Source organism: Erythrolamprus reginae, chromosome 6 (assembly GCF_031021105.1).
Source record: "Erythrolamprus reginae isolate rEryReg1 chromosome 6, rEryReg1.hap1, whole genome shotgun sequence".
Classification (NCBI taxonomy): Eukaryota; Metazoa; Chordata; class Lepidosauria; order Squamata; family Dipsadidae; genus Erythrolamprus; species Erythrolamprus reginae.
The window spans coordinates 12,526,193-12,550,039 of NC_091955.1; the positions used below are offsets into that span (position 1 = coordinate 12,526,193).

General features: G+C 40.5%; 2 protein-coding genes across 2 annotated transcripts in view; one reads left to right on the forward strand and one right to left on the reverse strand.

Annotated features, from left to right (window-relative positions):
• The window catches only part of ATXN10 (ataxin 10), a 102,167-nt gene extending 83,692 nt beyond the window's left edge, over positions 1-18,475 (reverse strand). Inside the window, exons 1-3 of the mRNA XM_070755262.1 lie at positions 18,195-18,475; positions 13,442-13,633; positions 7,713-7,795 (exon numbers count right to left, since the gene is read on the reverse strand). Coding sequence (XP_070611363.1) covers positions 7,713-7,795; positions 13,442-13,633; positions 18,195-18,340 — 421 coding nt within the window. The 5' untranslated portion in view covers positions 18,341-18,475. The remainder of the gene's footprint in view (positions 1-7,712; positions 7,796-13,441; positions 13,634-18,194) is intronic.
• On the forward strand, positions 18,204-22,878 carry LOC139169305 (tigger transposable element-derived protein 1-like). Its single transcript, XM_070755260.1, has 2 exons — positions 18,204-18,315; positions 21,001-22,878. The coding sequence occupies exon 2, from the start codon at positions 21,058-21,060 to the stop codon at positions 22,753-22,755; it is 1,698 nt and encodes a 565-aa protein (XP_070611361.1). The 5' UTR covers positions 18,204-18,315; positions 21,001-21,057; the 3' UTR covers positions 22,756-22,878.
• Positions 22,879-23,847: the final 969 nt, after the last annotated feature.

Sequence of the window (23,847 nt, forward strand, 5' to 3'; positions counted from 1 at the left end):
CCACGATTGACCTCTCCAGGTTCCTTAGAGCAGTGATTTTCAACCTTTTTTGAGCCGCGGCACATTTTTTACATTTACAAAACAGTGGGGCACATTGAGTGGGGGCGGGGGGGTGGCTAAAAAAACTTTGGACAAAAAAAAATCTCCCTTTCGCTCTATTTCTCCCTCCCTCTTTCTCTTCCTCTTTTTTTTCTCTCTCTCTCTCCATCCCTCTTTCTCTCTTCCTTCTTTCCTCTTTTTTGCTCTCTCTCTCTCCCTCCCTACCTCCCTCTATGTCTTTCTCCCACCTTCCCTACCTCTCTTTCTCTCTCTCTCTCTCTTGCTTTCTTTCTTTCTCTCTCTTGCTCTTTTGCTTTCTTTCTCTCGTTTTCTTTCTCTTTCTTGTTTTCTTTCTCTCTTGCTTGCTTTCTCTCTCTCTTGCTCTTTCTCTCTTTCTCTTTCTTTCTCTCTCTCTTGTTTTCTTTCTCTCTCTCTGAGCTTCGCGGCACACCTGACCATGTCTCGCGGCACACTGGTGTGCCACGGCACACTGGTTGAAAAACACTGCCTTAGAGGTCAGTAAGGGGTGTGCATAAGTGCACTAGTGTGCCTTCCGTCCCCTGTACAATGGTCTCTCCTTATCTCATTTATCTTTTCTTCCTTTCAAATATGTTCACCTATACTTTTATATCTTTTCTTCTATTCTTTTCTTTACTTATATTATTACATGTCTTTCTCTTCAATGTGTATTATGTATTCGACGAAATAAATAAATTAATTAAATAAATAAATAAATAAATAAATAAATTACACAATTCACGGTAACTTAGGGGAGTCCTAGGTCTAGCCCTGTGTTCTGAAACAGCATATCACAGTGCCCTCTAGTGGCCAAAGCTTCCAGCTCTCCAACTGGTCCCAATGACATGCAATCCTTTTTTTAAATAAAAAAAACCGCTACAATAATAATCCCTATAAAATTGCCAGTCTACATTTTAAAAGTAAATGGGCAAATGGCCCTGTCAGGCAACTGAGGATCAAACACAAAAACCAAAAAAGTTGATAGAGTTGAAGGACTGAGTTCCAACTCCTATGTTTGCCTGGCATTTTGGGGTGGAGGTGGGATGGGGTAGATACACATCTGTCTGAAAATAAGCATGCAGATGTTATATCAGGGCCTTTTCCTCTTTCTCCTGGAACAAGTTCTTCCTATGTTATCTCCCCTTTTCAAGATACTGATGAAACCTGCAAGTTCATACATCCTAATCAAGATTTATAACCAACAGGTGGAAGTAAACAGCATTATTGCAACAACTGTTCAGAATTATATTCTTTTAATATCTGTACTGTTTTTAAAGGAAGCAGTCGCTTCCTTATGTGCCTAATTTTTAAATGCACTACAACCTGATGTACAGTAATTAATAGCAAGGTGAATTCCAATAGGAGAAAGATCTCTGGAGTAAACAGCGCCATCTGCTGGCAACTCCTTAAAGCAACAGTCTTACTTCTGCCTGTATACAGTATAAAGAAATGGGACAGTTTGATGTTTATGACAAAATACAGGCAGTCCTTGACATATGACCACAACCAAGCCCCTAAATTTATGTTGTTAAGTGAGACATTCCCCAGGAAATTTGAGAGCGGCACAAAAGCCCAGCCAGTTTCCTGCCATTCCCCCTTTAATCCCGGCCATCTCGGGCTTTTCTGGGCTGCCAGAGGAGCCTTTCGGTGGAGCTTAAGGAGGTTTTGGCAGCCCAGAGCGAACGAAGCATTTTCCTTTATCTGGGCACTTGGAGAGGGAATAAACCTCTGCCAACGCCCAGAGAAAAGAAAGGCTCCCTTTGCTCTGGGCAGCTGAAGAGTCACCAAAGTGAAGGAAAGGCGCCGGCTACAAAGCAAGCGAGTGAGAGGAGAGGGAGAGGAGAGGAGAGGGGAGCCCTTCAGCATGGGAAGGAAGAGGAAGCAGGTAGCAGTACCAGCAGCCAGAGTCCCTCTTTTTTTTTTTTTAAGCCTTAAAGTTTTTGATTTTTTTGATTCCCCTCCCCTTCTTCCTTCGGCAGCGACTCTCCTCCTCCTCCTCTTCTTCCTCCTCCTCCTCCCACCCAAATTCCGAGCTTTTATTTCTTTCCTAATGGGTTTGCATGCATTGTTTGCTTTTACATTGATTCCTATGGGAAAATTTGCTTCTTCTTAATAATGTTTCTACTTAAGAACCTGGTCACGGAACGAATTAAGTTCTTAAGTAGAGGTACCACTGTATATATAAAATGATCCTTGATTTATTATTTATTTATTTATTTATTTATCAGATTTGTATGCCACGCCTCTCCACAGACTCGGGGCAGCTAACAGCAATAATAATACAGTACAATGTAAACAAATCTAATATTTAAGTTAATTTAAAACCCCAATTTAGAAACCAATTATTTATTTATTTATTTATTTATTTATTTATTTATTTATTTATTTATTTATTTATTTATTTATTTGATTTGATTTGATTTGATTTGATTTGATTTGATTTGATTTGATTTGATTTGATTTGTATGCCGCCCCTCTCCAGAGACTTGGGGCGGCTAACAGCGACAATAAAACAGTGTACAATAGTAATTTGGTATTGATGATTAAAATCATCATACTGACATACCATGCATAAATTTTATAAGCCTAGGGGGAGGGAAAGTCTCAATTCCCCCATGCCTGACGACAGAGGTGGGTTTGAAGGAGCTTACGAAAGGCAAGGAGGGTGGGGGCAACTCTGATATCTGGGGGGAGTTGGTTCCAAAGGGTCGGGGCCGCCACAGAGAAGGCTCTTCCCCTGGGTCTCACCAAACGATTTGCCATTTGCTGGTTCTTAAATATAAGATAAGGAGAGGCACACTCATATCTGATCTCATTTGCCATCCAAACTTTGAGAAGAAACAAGAAGGGGTGAAACTTTGGCAAGCGTACCATAATGTATGCAGGAACATGCTTCATAAAATTATAATTAATATCATCTGCGGGTCCAACCCTATTTCTATTTCAGCTAAAATGCTGGTAGACCAGTTTGCTTCTATGCGATCACAAAAAAACTATGTGTCTGCATGTATCCGTATATATGTGCCTGCATGTTTGTGTGTGCGCGTATATATATTTTCAAAACATCCTAACTGGTAAAACAAGTCCCGAATCCATTAGAGCAAAATGTATGCCGATGCACATGATTCCCTGTCATTTAATTGTCAAGCAGCAGAATATTTTGCTTTTACTTGTTGCTCCATTACTTTCTGTGACACACAACACACCAAAAATTCTGATTTATTGGTGGTGACATATGAAAACAATCGCTCAGGAGTATTCCCAACTGATCCCATTGGGATTTTTTTGTGCCATTTCATTCAAAGGGTATTTACAAAATTGAGATGTGAAATCTAATGCTTTTTGATTAATTTCTGAGCTTTGGGAGTGGGGGGAGCCATCCACCAATTAGGACAGCCTGAAAAACTCCTCCACCCCAACACCAGGCTTGGGGTTTTATTAATTCAAGAGACAGTCGTGTTTTGGGAACGGTGGGCAAAACGTTGGTTGACCACATTTGACTCCCTCTCCCCATCAAAACCTGGGTAACTGATTCATCCGTCCACTTGCCAGATTTAATCTAGAGGGTGTGCTGAATGTTTTGAGTTCACAATATTTGTGGCCTGTGGTTAAATGTTCTCAGGGCCCGTAATTTCCTTGCACCTTTTATTAATTTTTGAAGACGTAGACAATGCGTATAACCCAATGAAACAACCAGAACATATCCCATGCTTGTTGTCCATTATCTACTTTCCTTTTCAATATTGACAAAATTGAACGGGTCCAAAGACGGGCTACAAGAATGGTGGAAGGTCTTAAGCATAAAATGTATCAGGAAAGACTTCATGAACTCAATCTGTATAGTCGGGAGGACAGAAGGAAAAGTGGGGACGTGATCGAAACATTTAAATAGGTTAAAGGGTTAAATAAGGTCCAGGAGGGAAGTGTTTTTTTTAATAGGAAAGTGAACACAAGAACAAGGGGACACAATCTGAAGTTAGTTGGGGGAAAGATCAAAAGCAACATGAGAAAATATTATTTCACTGAAAGAGTAGTAGATGCTTGGAACAAACTTCCAGCAGACGTGGTTGGTAAATCCACAGTAACTGGATTTAAACATGCCTGGGATAAACATATATCCATCCTAAGATAAAATACAGAAAATAGTATAAGGGCAGACTAGATGGACCATGAGGTCTTTTTCTGCCGTCAGACTTCTATGTTTCTATGTTTCTTTTGATCCTCTTTTAATTGATTGAACACTTACATCCTACGCCCCATACAAATATCCCACTATTGTGCCAATTATAGAAACATATAGAGACATAGAAGATTGACGGCAGAAAAAGACCTCATGGTCCATCTAGTCTGCCTTTATACTATTTCCTGTATTTTATCATAGGATAGATATATGTTTATCCCAGGCATGTTTAAATTCAGGGACTGTGGATTTATCAACCACGTCAGCTGGAAAATTGTTCCAAGCATCTACTACTCTTTCAGTAAAATAATATTGTCTCACGTTGCTTCTGCTCTTTCCCCCAAGTAACCTCAGATTTTTTATTTTTACATTATTTTTAATATTAGATTTGTACATATTGTCTTTTTACTGTTGTTAGCCGCCCTGAATCCACGGAGAGGGGCGGCATACAAATCTAATAAATAAATAAATAATAAATAAATCAAATCTCAAATCAAATTTCAAATCAAATCTCAAATCAAATCAAGAATCAAATCTCAAATCAAATCAAAAATCAAATCAAGAATCAAATCAAGAATCAAATCAAGAATCAAATCTCAAATCAAATCAAAAATCAAATCAAAAATCAAATCAAGAATCAAATCAAGAATCAAATCAAGAATCAAATCAAAAATCAAATCAAAAATCAAATCAAGAATCAAATCAAGAATCAAATCAAAAATCAAATCTCAAATCAAATCTCAAATCAAATCTCAAATCAAATCTCAAATCAAATCAAAAATCAAATCAAGAATCAAATCAAGAATCAAATCAAAAATCAAATCAAAAATCAAATCAAGAATCAAATCAAAAATCAAATCTCAAATCAAATCTCAAATCAAATCTCAAATCAAATCTCAAATCAAATCAAAAATCAAATCAAGAATCAAATCAAGAATCAAATCAAAAATCAAATCAAGAATCAAATCAAGAATCAAATCAAGAATCAAATCAAAAATCAAATCTCAAATCAAATCTCAAATCAAATCTCAAATCAAATCTCAAATCAAATCTCAAATCAAATCTCAAATCAAATCTCAAATCAAATCAAAAATCAAATCAAAAATCAAATCAAGAATCAAATCAAGAATCAAATCAAGAATCAAATCAAAAATCAAATCAAAAATCAAATCAAGAATCAAATCTCAAATCTCAAATCAAATCTCAAATCAAATCAAAAATCAAATCAAAAATCAAATCAAAAATCAATCTCAAATCAAATCTCAAATCAAATCTCAAATCAAATCTCAAATCAAATCCCAAATCAAATCTCAAATCAAATCTCAAATCAAATCAAAAATCAAATCAAAAATAAATAAATAAATTTTCACCCCTCTTTGGGGGAGGGAGTGTGTTTTATATTCCGAAAAAGACGATATATCCTGTTTAGAAACAAAAGAATGGAAAGCAATTCTGCACAGTCCAGAGATCTTATTAAACCTGTTAGTTATAAGACTGGACAGAAACATGTTCTCTATCAATTACATACTGGTAGAAAAACTCACTTCTCTTTCTGTAGTTAATTTATTGCCAGGTGTCCCAACTGAAGGATCACTTAAAATATGCTTGTAGTGTAATAGTTTCTATGCTTAATTGCCCATTTCTTTCCTACTCTTAAGTCACTGACATAAATAGTAAAAATAAAGAGAGAATTGCAGTAATACCAGTTTTCCTGCTTTGCGTTTCCCTATCGTGCACAGAATAATTACTTTGTTTAATAAATGCCCCAATAATGCTAGATTGAAGATATCCAAGGCCTGTAATACATATAAAATAAATATAAAATTTCAAGAGGGAGTCTTTCATCCAATACCACAAACATACAGTGGTACCTCGTGATACGAACCCCTCGCCATACGAACAATCCGAGATACGAACCCGGGGTTCAGAAATTTTTTGCCTCTTCTTCCGAACTTTTTCTGTCTTACGAACTCGCCGCCCGAATGCCGAACCCAGAAGTTCGGCAAAAGTTCGGGTTCGGGTGGCCGCCGAGAAGCCCCGCCGCCCGGCTGTCGCTTTTTGAAACAGCCGGGGGGCTTCTCGGCGTCCTCCCGAACCCGAACGCCAAACCCGAACTTTTGCAGAACTTCCGGGTTCAGCATTCGGGAGGCCGCCGAGAAGCCCCGCCACCCAGCTGTCGCTTTTTGAAACAGCCAGGGGGCTTCTTGCCGTTCTCCCGAACGCCGAACCCGGAAGTTCAGCAAAAGTTCAGGGTCGGCGTTTGGGTTCAGGAGGACGCTGAGAAGCCCCGCCGCCTGGCTGTTAGCTTTTCAAAAGAGCTGCAGAGCTGTCGGGCGGGTCGGGAGGCTGGAAAGGAGGTGGGGAATCCCAATAGGGAATTCCATGGGCGGAGCTTTGACATCACGAAGACGTCCTTCCTGGCCGGCCGAAACGTGGAGAACGCTGAGAAGCGCCTGGCTGTTTCAAAAGGTGACAGCCAGGCAGCGGTGGTTTCTTGCGGTTTTTTTCCTTGCACGCATTAATTCATTTTACATTGTTTCCTATGGGAAACAATGTTTCATCTTACGAACTTTTCACCTTACGAACCTTCTCCGGGAACCAATTAAGTTCATAAGACGAGGTATTACTGTACTAATAGCTGGAGAAGAGTGTTCACACTCAACAGCCCCACCAAGCCTGCTGGCAAAGGCGTGTTTTTAAAGCCTTTAGAAAGGCCAGGAGGGTGGGGGCAGCGTGAATCTCTGGAAGGAGTTGATTCCAGAGGGCCGGAGCTGCCACAAAGAAGGCCCTTCCCCTTGGCCCTGCCAGTCAGCACTGCTTGGCTGACGGGACCTAGAGAAGGATGACTCTGTGGCATCTGACCAGTCACTGGAATATAGACAGTCCCATAAGAACTCTGATTAATTAAAATATTGAAAATTGGTAACTTTGAAAAATGCTTTTGTGTATGGAATAAGAGATTAAAAACTAGTTTTGAATGATTGTTAGAAATGTTTTAGAACTCTTAAAAAGTCAAAGCCAGCTTGTATTAAAGAGTAAAATATGAAAAAAGATGTAATAACCATTTTTGATTATTGTTTAGGAAAGACACAAAGTAAGATATATTAATACTAGATATGTGTAAAGTGGAGAAAGACTATGTCTTCGACTTTTAGAATGAAAGGAGAATAATAGGGAGAAAAGGGAGAAAGAAAAAAGAATTAAAATAAAGATAAAATCAGATGGGGAAAAGACTAAAAGGGATATTAAGATGGAAAAAAAATGTGAGAAACGGGCTGGAAAATTTAGAAATGGAAGGATGATAGTAGAAACTCTGCATCAAAAGTGAAATGATAACGAATTGTATTTATTAAGAAAAATATTGTTAAGACTATAGTATGGATGTATGAAACCCAGAAAGTAAACAGTCACGACATGAGATATATAAAGATCAAAAATAAATAAAATAAAATAACAGCAGTTGCACAATACTTACCTATCAGGTGTGATTCCAAATCACTTTCTAATTTCTGTAACAACTGAATCACATGGATAGAGGCATCAATGAGACCCAGGCTCCTATTATTAAAAACAAAAAAAGGTCAATTTACAAATGGAGAAATCCACGTTATACGCAACATTATTCTATCAACATCATAAAAGTCCTACAAAACCCAAATACTGTATACATTTCTCAAAAAAAATAAAGGGAACACTCCTAAATCTGAATGAATGAAATATTCTCATTGAATACTTTGTTCTGTACAAAGTTGAATGTACACAACAGCAGGTGAAATTGATCAGTCAATCAGTGTTGCTTCCTAAGTGGACAGTTTGATTTCACAGAAGTTTGATTTACTTGGAGTTGTGTTGTTTAAGCGTTCCCTTTATTTTTTTGAGCAGTGTACATATATACATATATACAGAAGTGGGCTTCTAGACGGAACACAATTCAAAGTGTTGGTTATGACCTATAAAGCCCTTCATGGCACCGGACCAGAATATATCCGGGACCGCCTTCTGCCGCACGAATCCCAGCGACCGATTAGGTCCAACAGAGTGGGCCTTCTCCGGGTCCCGTCGACTAAACAATGTCGTTTGGCGGGACCCAGGGGAAGAGCCTTCCCTGTGGCGGCCCCGACTCTCTGGAACCAGCTCCCCCCGGAAATTAGAACTGCCCCCACCCTCCTTGCCTTTCATAAACTCCATAAAACCCACCTTTGCCGCCAGGCATGGGGGAATTGAGATACAGTGATCCCTCGATTAGCACGGTCTCGATTAGTGCGAAACGCTACAACACGGTTTTTCACAAAATATTAATTAAAAAATATTCCACGGTTTTTTTGCTATACCACGGTTTTTCCCACCCGATGACGTCATACGTCATCACCAAGAGTCACTTCTCTGTCTCTTTCTCTTTCTTTCCTGTCACTATGCTTCAATCATTTTCTCATTTCTCTTTTTTCTCCCCTTTTTTCTATCATTTCTCTCTCTCTTTCTTCCTCTCTCACACTCTCTTCCTCCCTTCTCTCTCCCCCCCTCCACTTGCCCACGAGAAGAAAAAAAGCAACCTCTGCCGGGCAGCTCCCCTTGTGCCCCCGCTTTGTGCCTGCCTCTTTTGGGGATTTTTTTTTCTTTTCTTTTTTGCGCTGGCGGCGGGAGCTGTTGGGGAGGGCTCTGCCGGGAAGGCCTCTCAGCTGCAGAGCCGAATGGGGGCGGAGGCAACAGCGGAGCCCGGCGCTGGGGCCATGCGAGGCTGTTCATCCAGGGGGGCGTGGACTGGCAAGTCGCCCTCCTTTCTCTCTCTTTCTCAAGATCGCTTGCCGCTTGCCTATTGCAGCGAAGGAGGCGAAGCAAGGCTCCAAGCTGCAAAGCGGCAAGCGGCAAGCGATCTTGGGGTTTCCCCTTTGCCTGGGCGGCGGGAAGACCAAGGGAAGGTTCCTTCAGCCGCCCAACACCTGATCCGCTCCGCAGCGCGGCAGCAGCGAGGAGCCGAAGATGGGGTTTCCCCTTTGCCTTTACCCCATCTTCGGCTCCTCGCTGCTTCCGCGCTGCGGAGCAGATCAGCTGTTGGGCGGCTGAAGGAACCTTCCCTTGGTCTTCCCCGCCGCCCACACGCAAACTCCACCATCTGCGCATGTGCGGCCATGAAAAAAATGGCGCACATGCGCAGATGGTGGTTTTTACTTCCGCATCCAGTATAACGCGGAAATCGGTTAGCGCGGGAGGTCTTGGAACGTAACCCCCGCGCTAACCGAGAGATCACTGTATCTCCACTGGTCCTATACAATTTATGTATGGTATGTTTGTATGTATGTCTGCTTAATAACAGGGTTTTTAAAATGTTTTTAAATTATTAGATTTGTCATGAATTGTTTTATTGCTGTTGTGAGCCGCCACGAGTCTACGGAGAGGGGCGGCATACAAATCAAATAAGTAAGTAAGTAAGTAAGTAAGTAAGTAAGTAAGTAAGTAAGTAAGTAAGTAAGTAAGTAAGTAAGTAAGTAAGTAAATAAATAAATAAATAAATAAATAAATCAGCCAACCAACCAACCAACAAACAAACAAACAAATAAATCAACCAACCAACCAACAAATAAATGCATGCATACATACATACATACATACATACATACATACATACATACATACATACACTCTATAACCAACAGAAAACACAGAGCAAAGCAATTCTTTGCTACTGTTAACCTTTGTGGTGGCATCAAGATGTTGGCAGGAAAAAAATGGAATTAAGGTAAATGAGGAAAATGAGCCTCAATTATCTTCTCAACAAGCCTATTAAATCTTAATGCTAATGGCCTGTGTTATATGATCACCCTGTCAGCTTCCTGGATCAGGTGGGTTTGCCAGCATCCAGAATTGAGGCTATCTCTTTAGCACAGCTGTACAGCAAATTGGTGCTGAGCTTGGACTCTTAAAATCCACCCAGGCAGCTCCACAGAGAAGCAATTTAACCCTTGGGATGGTCTTTCAGGGCAGCCCCAGATAGACGAAACTGCAACAGTCCAACCATGAGATGATTTGGAATACTGTGTTCAGTTCTGGAGACCTCACCTACAAAAAGATATTGACAAAACTGAACGGGTCCAAAGACGGGCTACAAGAATGGTGGAAGGTCTTAAGCATAAAACGTATCAGGAAAGACTTCATGAGCTCAATCTGTAGAGTCTGGAGGACAGAAGGAAAAGGGGGGACATGATCGAAACATTTTAATATGTTAAAGGGTTAAATAAGGACCAGGAGGGAAGTGTTTTTAATAGGAAAGTGAACACAAGAACAAGGGGACACAATCTGAAGTTAGTTGGGGGAAAGATCAAAAGCAACGTGAGGAAATATTATTTTACTGAAAGAGTAGTAGATCCTTGGAACAAACTTCCAGCAGACGTGGTAGATAAATCCACAGTAACTGAATTTAAACATGCCTGGGATAAACATATGTCCATCCTAAGATAAAATACAGGAAATAGTATAAGGGCAGACTAGATGGACCATGAGGTCTTTTTCTGCCGTCAGTCTTCTATGTTTCTATGTTTCTATGACAAGGATTCAAATGACTGCAATTTACACCTTTCAACCAAGGGATGCAACTGGCATACAAAACATAATGGCGCCAATGATTAATTGGCTATGGATTCTTCCCTCTGTCCCAGCAGGAACAATGAGACCAGGAAAAACACCAGATTGCAAGCAAGCTCTGAATATGGGAGCGAGATCCACTCAGAACTAAAGAAGAACCATGTCTGGTTGCTAATGGTCTCCAAACCCAAAGCCACTCTTTTTTGTTAGGGTGCAGCCTGAGGTTGGTTTGGAGATCCTAACCAGTTCTCGGCACTCAGGCCATTTCATCTTTCACCAATGGCCAGATTCATTCAACTCTGTGAAAATGAGTATTAGAAACATAGAAACATAGAAGACTAACGGCAGAAAAAGACCTCATGGTCCATGGCCCTTATAATATTTCCTGTATTTTATCTTAGGATGGATATATGTTTATCCCAGGCATGTTTAAATTCAGTTACTTTGGATTTACCAACCATGTCTGCAGGAAGTTTGTTCCAAGCATCTACTACTCTTACAGTAAAAAAAATATTTTCTCATGTTGCTTTTGAACTTTCCCCCAACTAATTTCAGATTGCCGAAGGAAGAAGATGAAGTGAGGGCAATAAAAAAAAATTCCTAAACTTTAAGGCTTTTTTTAAAAAAAGGACTCTGAACGCGGCGAGGAGGAGCATGCGCCTCCCATACACCCGGCGCGAGGCTGCCTCCCATACATTGCACCAGAGAGAGAAACCTGGGGGGAATGGCAGGAAACTGGCCGGGCCTTCGTGCCGCTCTCAATTTTCCTGGGAAATTTTTCCGGGCTCAGGTTCTTAAGTAGAAAATGGTTCTTAAGAAGAGGCAAAAAAAATCTTGAACACCCGGTTCTTGTCTAGAAAAGTTCTTAAGTAGAGGCGTTCTTAGGTTACCACTGTATTTGGTGGTTCATAGATACCAAGTGTTCTGCCAGGCTCTCTGGTAGAAGCCTCCCAAAAATTCACGGATACAAATTTCAGACACACACATGTTTGAAAATTCAAAACAATGTCCTTTATCACAAAATTCAAAAGAAACAAAGCACCCTTTTTGTATTGCAAAGAGCACTCGTCCCCAAAACAACCTTGTTGGCTGTACAAGTCCCTTAATCAGTCCTTAAGTACTTAGCTAGTAGCTGTGAAGAAACGTCACAGCCCTCGTTCTTCCCACGAAGTGAAACACACACACACTTTACTCTGCTTTGGTGTTAAAGGCGTGAAAAATCCACAAAGTTCAGACACAGCGAGGCACGATCCTGAAGAACTGCGATCAGATAATCTTCCACAACGGCCAAACTAGCACGCTGCTATTTATAGCAGCAGCTCTAATTACTGGAGCCCCACCCAAACACAGGTGGCCTCTCTTATCTCCTGTAATATGTCCTTACTTGGTCTCTTCGATGCATAACTCTGCGCCTGCGTGGGTCTAACACTTCGTCATCCGAATCGACCGAAGATAATGGAGATTGGCTTCCTGGGCTGTGTGCCAAGCCCCCCTCTTCCAAGTCACCCCCACCTTCTTCTTCGTCCAAGAAAACTGAACTACCTGACTCTGCCGGCAACAAAACAGGCCTAGGACAGGTTGACGTTTCCCCTGCCTCCACCTCCACATTCCCTGGGGCAGGAGCTGGGCCAGAGCCAACCACAAGGTACTATAAAAATAGTACAAAATTATGAAGAGTTCACTGAACTTCCATCTCTGAATAGTTCTACTGTACAACATACTCAGGCAGCATAAGAGAAGAAAATAGCCGCCTACCACCCAAAAAGCAGGGGGAGAAGCAAAATTGCAAAATGAGTCTAATCTAATACCTTTGAATAGAGTCAAACAAACACAATATTATGCAAAGGTCAGTTAGCCTGACCTATGAATTCACTCACTCACAAGATTTCATTCCAATGCCAGAGACAAATCATCTCCTATTAATATGCTGAGAGCAGACAAAAGATGAAATGAATTAACAAAGTGAGAGCTGGGTTTCAAAGAGAGTAAGCTTCCCAAGTTAAATCCGATAAAAACTCAAAAATATGAACAAACGATGGAATTTAATCATTCAAATTTGGAATACTGTGTTCAGTTCTGGAGACCTCACCTACAAAAAGATATTGACAAAATTGAACGGGTCCAAAGACGGGCTACAAGAACGATGGGAGGTCTTAAGCATAAAACGTATCAGGAAAAGACTTCATGAACTCAATCTGTATAGTCTGGAGGACAGAAGGAAAAGGGGGGACATGATCGAAACATTTAAATATGTTAAAGGGTTAAATAAGGTTCAGGAGGGAAGTGTTTTTAATAGGAAAGTGAACACAAGAACAAGGGGACACAATCTGAAGTTAGTTGGGGGAAAGATCAAAAGCAACATGAGAAAATATTATTGTACTGAAAGAGTAGTAGATGCTTGGAACAAACTTCCAGCAGACGTGGTTGGTAAATCCACAGTAACTGAATTTAAACATGCCTGGGATAAGCATATATCCATTGTAAGATAAAATACAGGAAAGAGTATAAGGGCAGACTAGATGGACCATGAGGTCTTTTTCTGCCGTCAGTCTTCTATGTTTCTATGTTTCTATGTTTCAAATAAAGCTATGCATGTATAGGCCCCACTCACAGGAGCCAAAACTATACCTCATAGCATTTTGGCTATTTCCACACTGCGCACAAGCATTCCGAAGGCATCTAAAACATTCCGATAGCAGTTGCAACCGCGAATCTAGATGCGCCAACGTCCTGGCGTCCTGGCAGGTCATGTCAATTTCATCTGCGACTTTTTTCAAAATCTGCAGGAGATCTCGGAACAAACTTTCAGTCGCTGTTTCCCTGAAATGAAAAACAAACACGAAGTGAAGTCATTGCATTATTATTATTATTATTATTATTATTATTATTATTATTATTATTATTATTTATTGGATTTGTAGGCCACCCCTCTCCGTAGACTCGGGGCGGCTAACAACAATGATAAAACAACATGTAACAATCCAATAATAAAAACAACTAAAAACCCTTATTGCAAAACCAAACATACACACAAACATACCATGCATAACTTGTAATGGCCTAGGCATGTTTAAATTCATTCACTGTGGATTTAACAACCACATCTGCTGGAAGTTTGCTCCAAGGATCTACTACTACTCTTTCAGTCAAATAATATTTTCTCCCATTGCTTCTGATCTTTCCCCCAAGTAACTTCAGATTCTGCCCCCTTGTTCTTGTGTTCACTTTCCTATTAAAAACACTTCCCTCCTGAAACTTATTTCACCCTTTGACGTATTTAAATGTTTCGATCATGTCCCCCCTTTTCCTTCTGTCCTCCAGACTATACAGTTATTTTTCTATTTCTATTTCTATTTTATTGGATTTGTATGCCGCTCCTCTCCCTAGACTCGGGGCGGCTAACAACAATGATAAAACAACATGTAACAATCCAATAATAAAAACAACTAAAAACCCCTATTGTAAAACCAAACGTACACGCAAACATACCATGCATAACTTGTAATGGCCTAGGGGGAAGGAATATCTCAACTCCCCCATGCCTGGCGGTATAAGTGAGTCTTGAGTAGGGAGGGTGGGGGCAGTTCTAATCTCCGGGGGGAGTTGGTTCCAGAGGGCCAGGGCCGCCACAGAGAAGGCTCTTCCCCTGGGGCCCGCCAAACGACATTGTTTAGTCGACGGGACCCGGAGAAGGCCAACTCTGTGGGACCTTATCGGTCGCTGGGATTCGTGCGGTAGCAGGCAGTTCCGGAGGTAATCTGGTCCAATGCCATGTAGGGCTTTAAAGGTCATGACCAACACTTTGAATTGTGACCGGAAACTGATCGGCAGCCAATGCAAGCCACGGAGTGTTGAAGCGTTGAGGTTTACTTTATTTTTTAATATTAGATTTGTTACATTGTCTTCTTTATTGTTGTTAGCCGGCCCGAGTCTTCGGAGAGGGGCGGCATACAAATCAAATCAAATCAAATCAAATCAATAAATCAATAAAATAAATAAAATAAAATAAAATAAAATAAAATAAAATAAAATAAAATAAAAAATAAAATAAAATAAAATAAAATAAAATAAAATGAAATGAAATGAAATGAAATGAAATGAAATGAAATGAAATGAAATAAAATAAAATAAATAATAAACCTCTGTAACAAGGGTTTCAAACTCAAGGTCCGCAGGCTGGTTCCAGTGCTTAAATCTGGCCCATAGGGCTGGCTTGGAAATATCAAAACGTGTCGCACGCAATGGCCATGTAGCCCGTTTTTGGCCTCCCTGGCCTCCAACAACATTCTGATGGCCAAAAATTAAGGCCTCCTCACCGTCCATTTTTGGGTGGCAGAGTGAGCAGGAGGTGTCTGCCCCATCTCCCTCCTGCTCACATAGAAGTCTGACGGCAGAAGAAGACCTCATGGTCCATCTAGTCTGCCCTTATACTATTTCCTGTATTTTTATCTTAGGATGGATATATGTTTATCCCAGGCATGTTTAAATTCAGTGACTGTGGATTTACCAACCACGTCTGCTGGAAGTTTGTTCCAAGGATCTACTACTCTTTCAGTAAAATAATATTTTCTCATGTTGCTCTTGATCTTTCCCCCAACTAACTTCAGATTGTGTCCCCTTGTTCTTGTGTTCACTTTCCTATTAAAAACACTTCCCTCCTGAACCTTACTTCACAAGAAGAGTCCTTCACTCCTCCTCACGTAACAAATTACCCTACTCCTCCAGACTTCAAATACTACATCTAGAAAATTTACAACTAGGTCGGTCTCCCGAACTGATTTAACTGTTGTTCATAAAATCATACATCATAATGTACTCCCTGTCAGTGACTGCTTCACCTTTAACAACAACAACACAAGAGCATGTAATAGATACAGAATGAATGTAAATCGCTCCAAACTTGACTGCAGAAAATACGATTTCAGCAATAAAGTGGTCACCGCCTGGAATTCAATACCGGACTCGGTTGTTGCTTCCCCCAACCCCAAAATCTTTAACCTTACATTATCTACAATCGACCTCTCCCCTTTTCTAAGAGGTCTGTAAGGGGCGTGCATAAGTGCACTTTTGTGCCTAATGTCTCTGTCCTACTGTCTTATTATCCTTTCTATTACTACGTTCTACTTATGTTATGTTAAGTTAATATGTACTATAATACTATACTTGTTTGACAAATAAATAAAATAAATAAAATAAAATAAACCAGAACAAGTAGACACAACAACCCTTTCCCCCCTAATGCTATTAGTTGCTTAACAACTGATTCCCACAATACTGTCAAATAATTTACTAAGGCTGTATTATTGTTATTCTTCTCTTCCTTAATAGTATCTATCTCTTCCCATTTATTACTATAACCATATGCATGTATCTTTCAATTTATATTGTTTTTACTTGTTTTCTAGTACAATTTGATAGCTCATAAGCAATCTTGACTATCAGTAATCTTTTTATTCTTGATGAATGAATTTTATTCCCCTTATGTACACTGAGAGCATATACACCAAAGACAAATTCCTTGTGGGTCCAATCACACTTGCCTAACAAAGAAATCTATTATTCTAATTCTATTTTAAAAGTCTGCAGAGATTCTCAGTCATTGAGGTCATGGTTGCCCCAAAGGTGCTTTTTCAGGAAACAACTGGACTTTTTTGTTGTTTTCCCTTGAAGACGTATCACTTCCCATCCAAACAGCTTCTTCAACTCTGACGAGACGGTGGGGAATGGAAGGATTTATATTCCTTGGTCTGTTGCATAATTTCAAGGTTGACTCAGCCTTCCATCCTTCCAAGGTGGGTGAAATGAGAACCCAGATTGTTGGGAGCAATATGCTTACACTCTGTAAACCGCTTAAAGAGGGCTGTAAACACTGTGAAGCAATATTATTATTATTATTATTATTATTATTATTATTATTATTATTATTGCTAAATGCTAATTTGCACTGATCAAAACATCAACTGGAACAGAGTGTATGAATAAGGAAAATAAAGCATAGAAGGTGCAACTGTTAACTGGCTGTATACAGTATATACTGTAGATGTAAATAAATAAAACAAAAAAAAGGGAACAGAAATCAAATGTGTATGTATAGAAGAGCAGATAATAAAATGTAATTAGATCAATGTATTAATATTTGTATTGAATAGCTGTATGAATATATGTGCATGGTTTTTGAATGAACCGATCGGCAACTGTAACATTGACAGGAACTAAGTTTCCTAATGTATATGTTTGTACATATTGTGTTATGTTTTTTGTGTTAGTAGAGTAGAGTAGAGTAGAGTAGAGTAGAATAGAATAGAATTCTTTATTGGCCAAGGAATAAGATCACACAAGGAATTTATCTTTGGTGCATGTGCTCTCAGTGTACATAAAAGAAAATATGCATTTGTCAAGAATCATGAGGTACAACATTTAATGATTGTCATGGGATCAAATAAGCAACCAGGAAACGATCAATATTAATAAAAATCTTAAAGATACAAGCAGCAAGTTACAGTCATACAGTGATAAGTGGGAGGTGATGGGAGATAGGAATGCTGAGAAAAAACCTAGTGGTAATAGTAGTGCAGACTTAATAAATAATTTGACAGTGTTGACGGAATTATTTGTTTAGCAGAGTGATGGTATTTGGGAAAAAATGTTTTTGTGTCTAGTTGTCTTGGTGTGCAGTGCTCTGTAGCCACCTTTTGAGGGTAGGAGTTGAAACAGTTTATGTCCAGGATGCGAGGGGTCAGTAAATACTTTCACAGCCCTCTTTTTGACTCGTACGTACAGTACACAGGTCCACAGTGGAAGGCAGGCTGGCAGCAATAGTTTTTTTCTGCAGAAAATTATTATTTTCTATAATGATGATGATGATAATAATGATGATAATGATGATAATAATAATAATAATAATAATAATAATAATAATAATAATAATAATAATAATATCAACTGATGGTGTTACCTAGTTGGGATAATGAAACGTCTACAAAAAAAACCCCACAAGCAAGCTCAGAGAGCACCAATGACCCTTAAGGTTGAAAAAGACTACACTAGACTAGATGACCTCGAAGGCCCTTTCCACCCCTAGCATTCCCCAATGAATTATCTTCAAACCAGAAAAATAAATAAATATTCCTGGTCCATGAGGGGACCTCAATGCCTACGAAGCCACTATTGCGTAGCCACTTTAAGACCTGTGGACTTCAACTCCCAGAATTCCTCAGGAATTCTGAGGAATTCTGGGAGTTGAAGTCCACAGGTCTTAAAGTGGCCACGGTTGGAAGCGACCCCCAAGATCAGCCTCAGCGCAACGACACTCCCCTGCCTCCCCAGCCTCCGACGCGCGTGCGCGCCTCCCCACGTGACCCCTCCTCGCCGCCGTCCTGACCTTATTGCCGCCACCCGGAAGAGGCTGGTAGCCTGCTTCAGCGTCGCCAGCCCGTCGTCCGGGAGCATCGTCGGCTCCGAGGCGCGTTCTGCAAAGCTCCTCAACGCCGCCGCCAGCCCGGGTAAGGTTTCCTCGCCCGCCGCCATGGCAAAGAGGAGGGAGAGGGGAGTTGCGTGTTCGGGTCAGAGGTCACGAGGGTTCCCTTTGAGAAAAGCTGCGCGCCGCGGGCGCCTCTTTCTGTTTCGTTCTCAAGCCGCGTCCGCTTTTTTCCCTGCGCGTGCGCAGAGCAAGGCTTAATACGCCTCGCTTTGAGCAGTGAAGGATGGGCATGCGTGGATTTACTGCACAATTTAAGACTAGAATACGGTAGAATTTAGAATAGAATAGAATTTAGAATAGAACAGAATAAGAATAGAATAGAATTTAGAATAAAATAAGAATTTAGAATAGAACAGAATAAGAATAGAATTAGAATTTAGAACAAAATAAGAATTTAGAATAGATTAGAATTTAGAATGGAATAGAATTTAGAATAAAATAAGAATATAGAATAGAATAAGAATTTAGAATAGAACAGAATAAGAATTGAATAGAATTTAGAATAAAATAAGAATTTAGAATAGATTTAGAATAGAATAAGAATTTAGAAAGACAGAATGGAAATAAAATAGAATTTAGAATAAAACAGAATAGGAATAGAATAGAAGAGAATAAGAATTGAATAGAATTTAGAATAAGAATTTAGAATAGAACAGAATAAGAATTGAATAGAATTTAGAATAGAATAAGAATTTAGAAAGACAGAAGAGAAATAAAATAGAATTTAGAATAAAACAGAATAGGAATAGAATAGAAGAGAATAAGAATTGAATAGAATTTAGAATAGAATAAGAATTGAATAGAATTTAGAATAAGAATTTAGAATAGAACAGAATAAGAATTGAATAGAATTTAGAATAGAATAAGAATTTAGAAAGACAGAAGAGAAATAAAATAGAATTTAGAATAAAACAGAATAGGAATAGAATAGAAGAGAATAAGAATTGAATAGAATTTAGAATAGAATAAGAATTGAATATAATTTAGAATAAGAATTTAGAATAGAACAGAATAAGAATTGAATAGAATTTAGAATAGAATAAGAATTTAGAAAGACAGAAGAGAAATAAAATAGAATTTAGAATAAAACAGAATAGGAATGGAATAGAAGAGAATAAGAATTGAATAGAATTTAGAATAGAATAAGAATTGAATAGAATTTAGAATAAGAATTTAGAATAGAACAGAATAAGAATTGAATAGAATTTAGAATAGAATAAGAATTTAGAAAGACAGAAGAGAAATAAAATAGAATTTAGAATAAAAGAGAATAGGAATGGAATAGAATTTAGAAGAGAAGAGAATAAGAATTGAATAGAATTTAGAAGAGAATAAGAATTTAGAATAGAACGGAATAGAATAAGTATTTAGAATGGAACAGAATAAGAATTTAGAATAGAATAAGAATAGAAAAGAATGCTGTGCAAAAAAGAGTGTTGACATTTAGAGATACTGATTCAGTATTAGCAATCAAAATGCCAGCACAGAATAGAATAGGAATATAAATACAGTGGAACCCCAACATACGAGCTGCTCTATTTACGAGCTACTCGAGATAAGAGCTGGGAGAGGAGAGACATTTTTGTTCGTCTCCCGAGCTCAAATCCGGGATACGAGCCGAGAAGAGCCGGGCTGGCTTGCTTTTCTTCCTTCCCGCGCTGATGCAGAGCCACTCGAACAAAGCGTCGCGCCCCTCTGACGCTTTCGGCGGCTTCCGAAGCGACGCTGGGCTCTTTTGCCGCCAAAAGCGTCAGGGGGGCGTGACGCTTTGTTCGAGTGGCTCTGCATCAGCGCGGGAAGGAAGAAAAGCAAGCCAGCCCGGCTCTTCTCGGCTCGTATCCCGGCTCTTCTCGGCTCATATCCCGGCACTTGGTGAGTGGAGAGGCGGTCGCCTCCCCTGCCGCCCCACTCTGGGGGTCCTTGGCTTCTGCTGGGGGTGGGGGGATCCGAACGCTGTTTTGAATTTCACATTCCGAGTGGGCTGGCAGGGAGATAGGGAGCGCGCGCAACCGCCCGTGCGCCCCCGACATTGAATACATATCACCTTCGCCGGCCACGTCTCTCCTGCAACCCCCTTGCTGAGAGCACAGGACGAAAGTGCTCTCGGCAAAGGTGAGACAGGCAGAGCGGGAGATAGAGAAAGAGAGAGGGAAAGGGGGAGAGAGGGGGAGAGAAAGAGAGAGGGAGAGAGAGAAAGAGAGAGGGAAAGAGGGAGAGGGGGGAGAGAAAGAGAGAGTGAGAGAAAGAGAGAGAGAGTGATAGATGCTCAGTGAGCCTTTCTTTGAAGTTGCCTTTCTTTCTTTCTTTCTCTTGCTTTCTCTCCTTCCTTCCCTCCTTCCATTTCTTTCATTCCCCCTCTCTATTTTTATTTCTCTTTCATTTTCTTTCTTTCTCTCTTGCTTGCTTTCTTTCTTGCTCTTTTTCTTTCTCTCTTTTACCTTCCCTTCCTCTATTTCTTCTTTTCTTTCTCCTTCCTACCTTCTTCCCTCCCTCCCTCCCTTCAGTCCTTCCTCTCTTACTCTCCCCTTTCATAGGTTTCCTTGCTTCCTTCCTCTGTTCCTGTCCCTTCACCCTTTCTTCCTTCCTTTCTTTCTTTCTTTCTTTCTTTCTTTCCTCCCTTCTTTCCTCCCTCATTCCCTTCTTTCACCCATTCCTCTCTTGATCGCTTGGCTTCTTACTTGGCTGATTTTAATTTTTCTGCTTGCAGGCAAATTCGGGATAGGAGCAGAACTTCTGGTCTAGTTGGCTTCCGGTTGTCTTCCGCATGGCTCCAAAAAAGGTGTCCGGTACTGCAAAGGCCGCTGAGAAGAAGAAGAAGGTGATGATATCCATAGAACTTGCGAGGAAGTTCCAACGCAGTACGTCCACCATTTGTACAATCCTGAAGCAGAAGGACATCCTTAAAGGTGTTAAAGCAGCAAAAGGTGCGACAATAATTTCCCAACTTAGGACGTCTGTTCATGAAGAGATGGAGAGGTTATTGTTAATTTGGATAAAAGAAAAGGAGCTGGCCGGAGACACAATAACAGAAGCGGTCATCAGCGAGAAGGCACGTGCGATATTCTCCGATCTAAAGAGCAATGAACCATCCTTGTCGGGAGATCCAGATGAGTTCAAGGCAAGTCATGGGTGGTTTGACAGGTTCAGAAAAAGAAGTGGCATTCACTCAGTGGTTAGGCATGGGGAGGCAGCGAGTGCAGACATCAAGGCAGCAGAGGAGTTTGTTATGCGTTTTGCTAGCCTGGTTGAAAAAGAAGGCTATGTCTCTCAACAGATATTTAACTGTGATGAGACTGGGCTGTTTTGGAAGAAAATGCCCCGTAGGACTTTCATTACTGCCGAGGAAAAGAGCCTGCCAGGACATAAGCCCATGAAGGACCGTCTAACCCTTGCATTGTGTGCAAACGCGTCGGGTGACTTTAAAGTAAAGCCACTTCTCGTGTACCATTCAGAGAATCCTCGCGCGTTCAAGACGCACAAAATCCTAAAGGAAAGACTCCATGTCATGTGGCGCTCCAATGCAAGGGCAAGGGTAACGAGGCAGTTCTTTGTGGACTGGGTAAATCTTGTTTTTGGTCCTACGGTGAAGGAATATCTTTTAACTAATGAACTCCCCCTACAAGCCTTACTGCTGCTCGACAATGCTCCAGGCCACCCACCTGCTCTTCAAGAGGACATCCTTGAAGAATTCCAGTTTGTAAAGGTTGTCTTTCTCCCACCCAACACGACTTCAATCCTGCAACCAATGGATCAGCAGGTCATAGCTAACTTCAAGAGGCTGTACACGAAGCATCTGTTCCGCCGATGTTTCGATGTAACAGAGAACACCAACTTGACACTGCGTGAGTTTTGGAAGGATCATTTTAACATCGTTTCTTGCCTTAACATCATTGACCTCGCCTGGCAAGAAGTGTCAAGGCGAAACTTGAACTCGGCGTGGAAGAAGTTGTGGCCTGCTGCTGTTGCACCAAGGGACTCTGCTGAGCCCGAGGGTGAGACCGAGGACGTCACCGAGACTGACACCCCGTTGGAGGAGATTGTGTCACTCGGTAAGTGTATGGGTCTGGAGGTAGACGAGGGTGACATCAATGAGCTTGTCGAAGAGCATGAAGAACCGCTCTCTACAGAGGACCTGAAGGCGCTCCATGAGATGCAACAGACGGATCTGACCCAAGAGATGAGCCGCAGTGAGGAAGAGGTACAGGAACCACAGAAAGCCATTCCTACCAGTGAAATAAAAGCGATGCTAGCGCAATGGGAGAACGTTGTTAGTTACATCGAAAAAAATCACCCAGAGAAAGTAGCCACGAGTCGTTCAGCTGCACTGTTCAATGACACCTCGTTGACTCACTTTCGCAACATTTTGAAAAGCAGGCAAAAGCAGATGTCATTGGATAAACTTCTTACAAAAAGAGCTGCTCCAAGTGAAAGTGCAGCCAAAAAGGCAAAAACAGATGATTAGGCTACTGTGTACATATGTCAATTTAAAAGTTTAAGAAAGTTTACAAGTTAAGTGAAAGAAACTTCATTATTCATTTATATGTACATGTACATTTCTTCATTAAAAACATGTCTTTTTGCATAATTTAGACTAACTTTGTGAGTTTTTTGAGGGCTGGAACCAATTAAAATTATTTACATTAATTCCTATGGGGAAAAGTCGTTCGAGATAAGAGCTGCTCGACTTAAGAGCCCAGGTCCGGAACGAATTAAACTCGTATCTCGAGGTACCACTGTATAATTCTTTATTGGCCAAGTACGATTAGACACACAAGGAAATTGGTGAACAGGCTCTCAGTGTACATACAACAATAGTGATAGAAATTGTCATTGTAAAAATACATTTATCGTAAAACATTAGCTGCAACACTCTTTAAAGGGTGTCATAATCTTATGATGCCATTTGACTTTCCAGTGGAGCAGTTACTCCTCTTGTATCCTCTGCACACATAAGAGAAAAACAGAGTTGGAAGGAAATGTGTAGGCCATCTAGTTCAGGGGTAGGCAAAGATGGCTCTTCTATGACTTGTGGACTTCAACTCCCAGAGTTCCTGAGCCAAACATGCTAGCTCAGGAATTCTGGGAGTTGAAGTCCACATGTCATGGAAGAGACAACTTTGCCTACCCCTGATCTAATCCAACCACCCTTCCCTAGAAGAAGACGCTACACCAGTGATGGTGAACCTTTTTGTTGCTGCGTGCCAAAAATGGCAGTGCGTGCTATTGTGCACAGGCGTGCCAGTACCCATAATGCAACAACCCATATGCGCACAACCCTCCCCTGCAGGCATGCCACGCTGCATCGCTCCATTCGGCATTTGCTTAATAAGAATTGTGGAAGTGCAACGTCAACCTCAGCTGGCCCGAAGCTACCATATTATTATTATTATTATTATTATTATTATTTATTTTTATTATTTATTAAATTTGTATGCCACCCCTCTCCGTAGACTCGGGGCGGCTCACAACAATAATAGTACAATACATAACAAATCTAATAATTAAAAAGTCACTAAAAAAAACCTTATTAAAAGAAACATACACACAAACATAC

What these genes read in the sequence shown, in the direction of transcription:
- LOC139169305 (XM_070755260.1), top strand. Translation starts at nt 21,058, where the DNA reads ATGGCTCCAAAAAAGGTGTCCGGTACTGCAAAGGCCGCTGAGAAGAAG.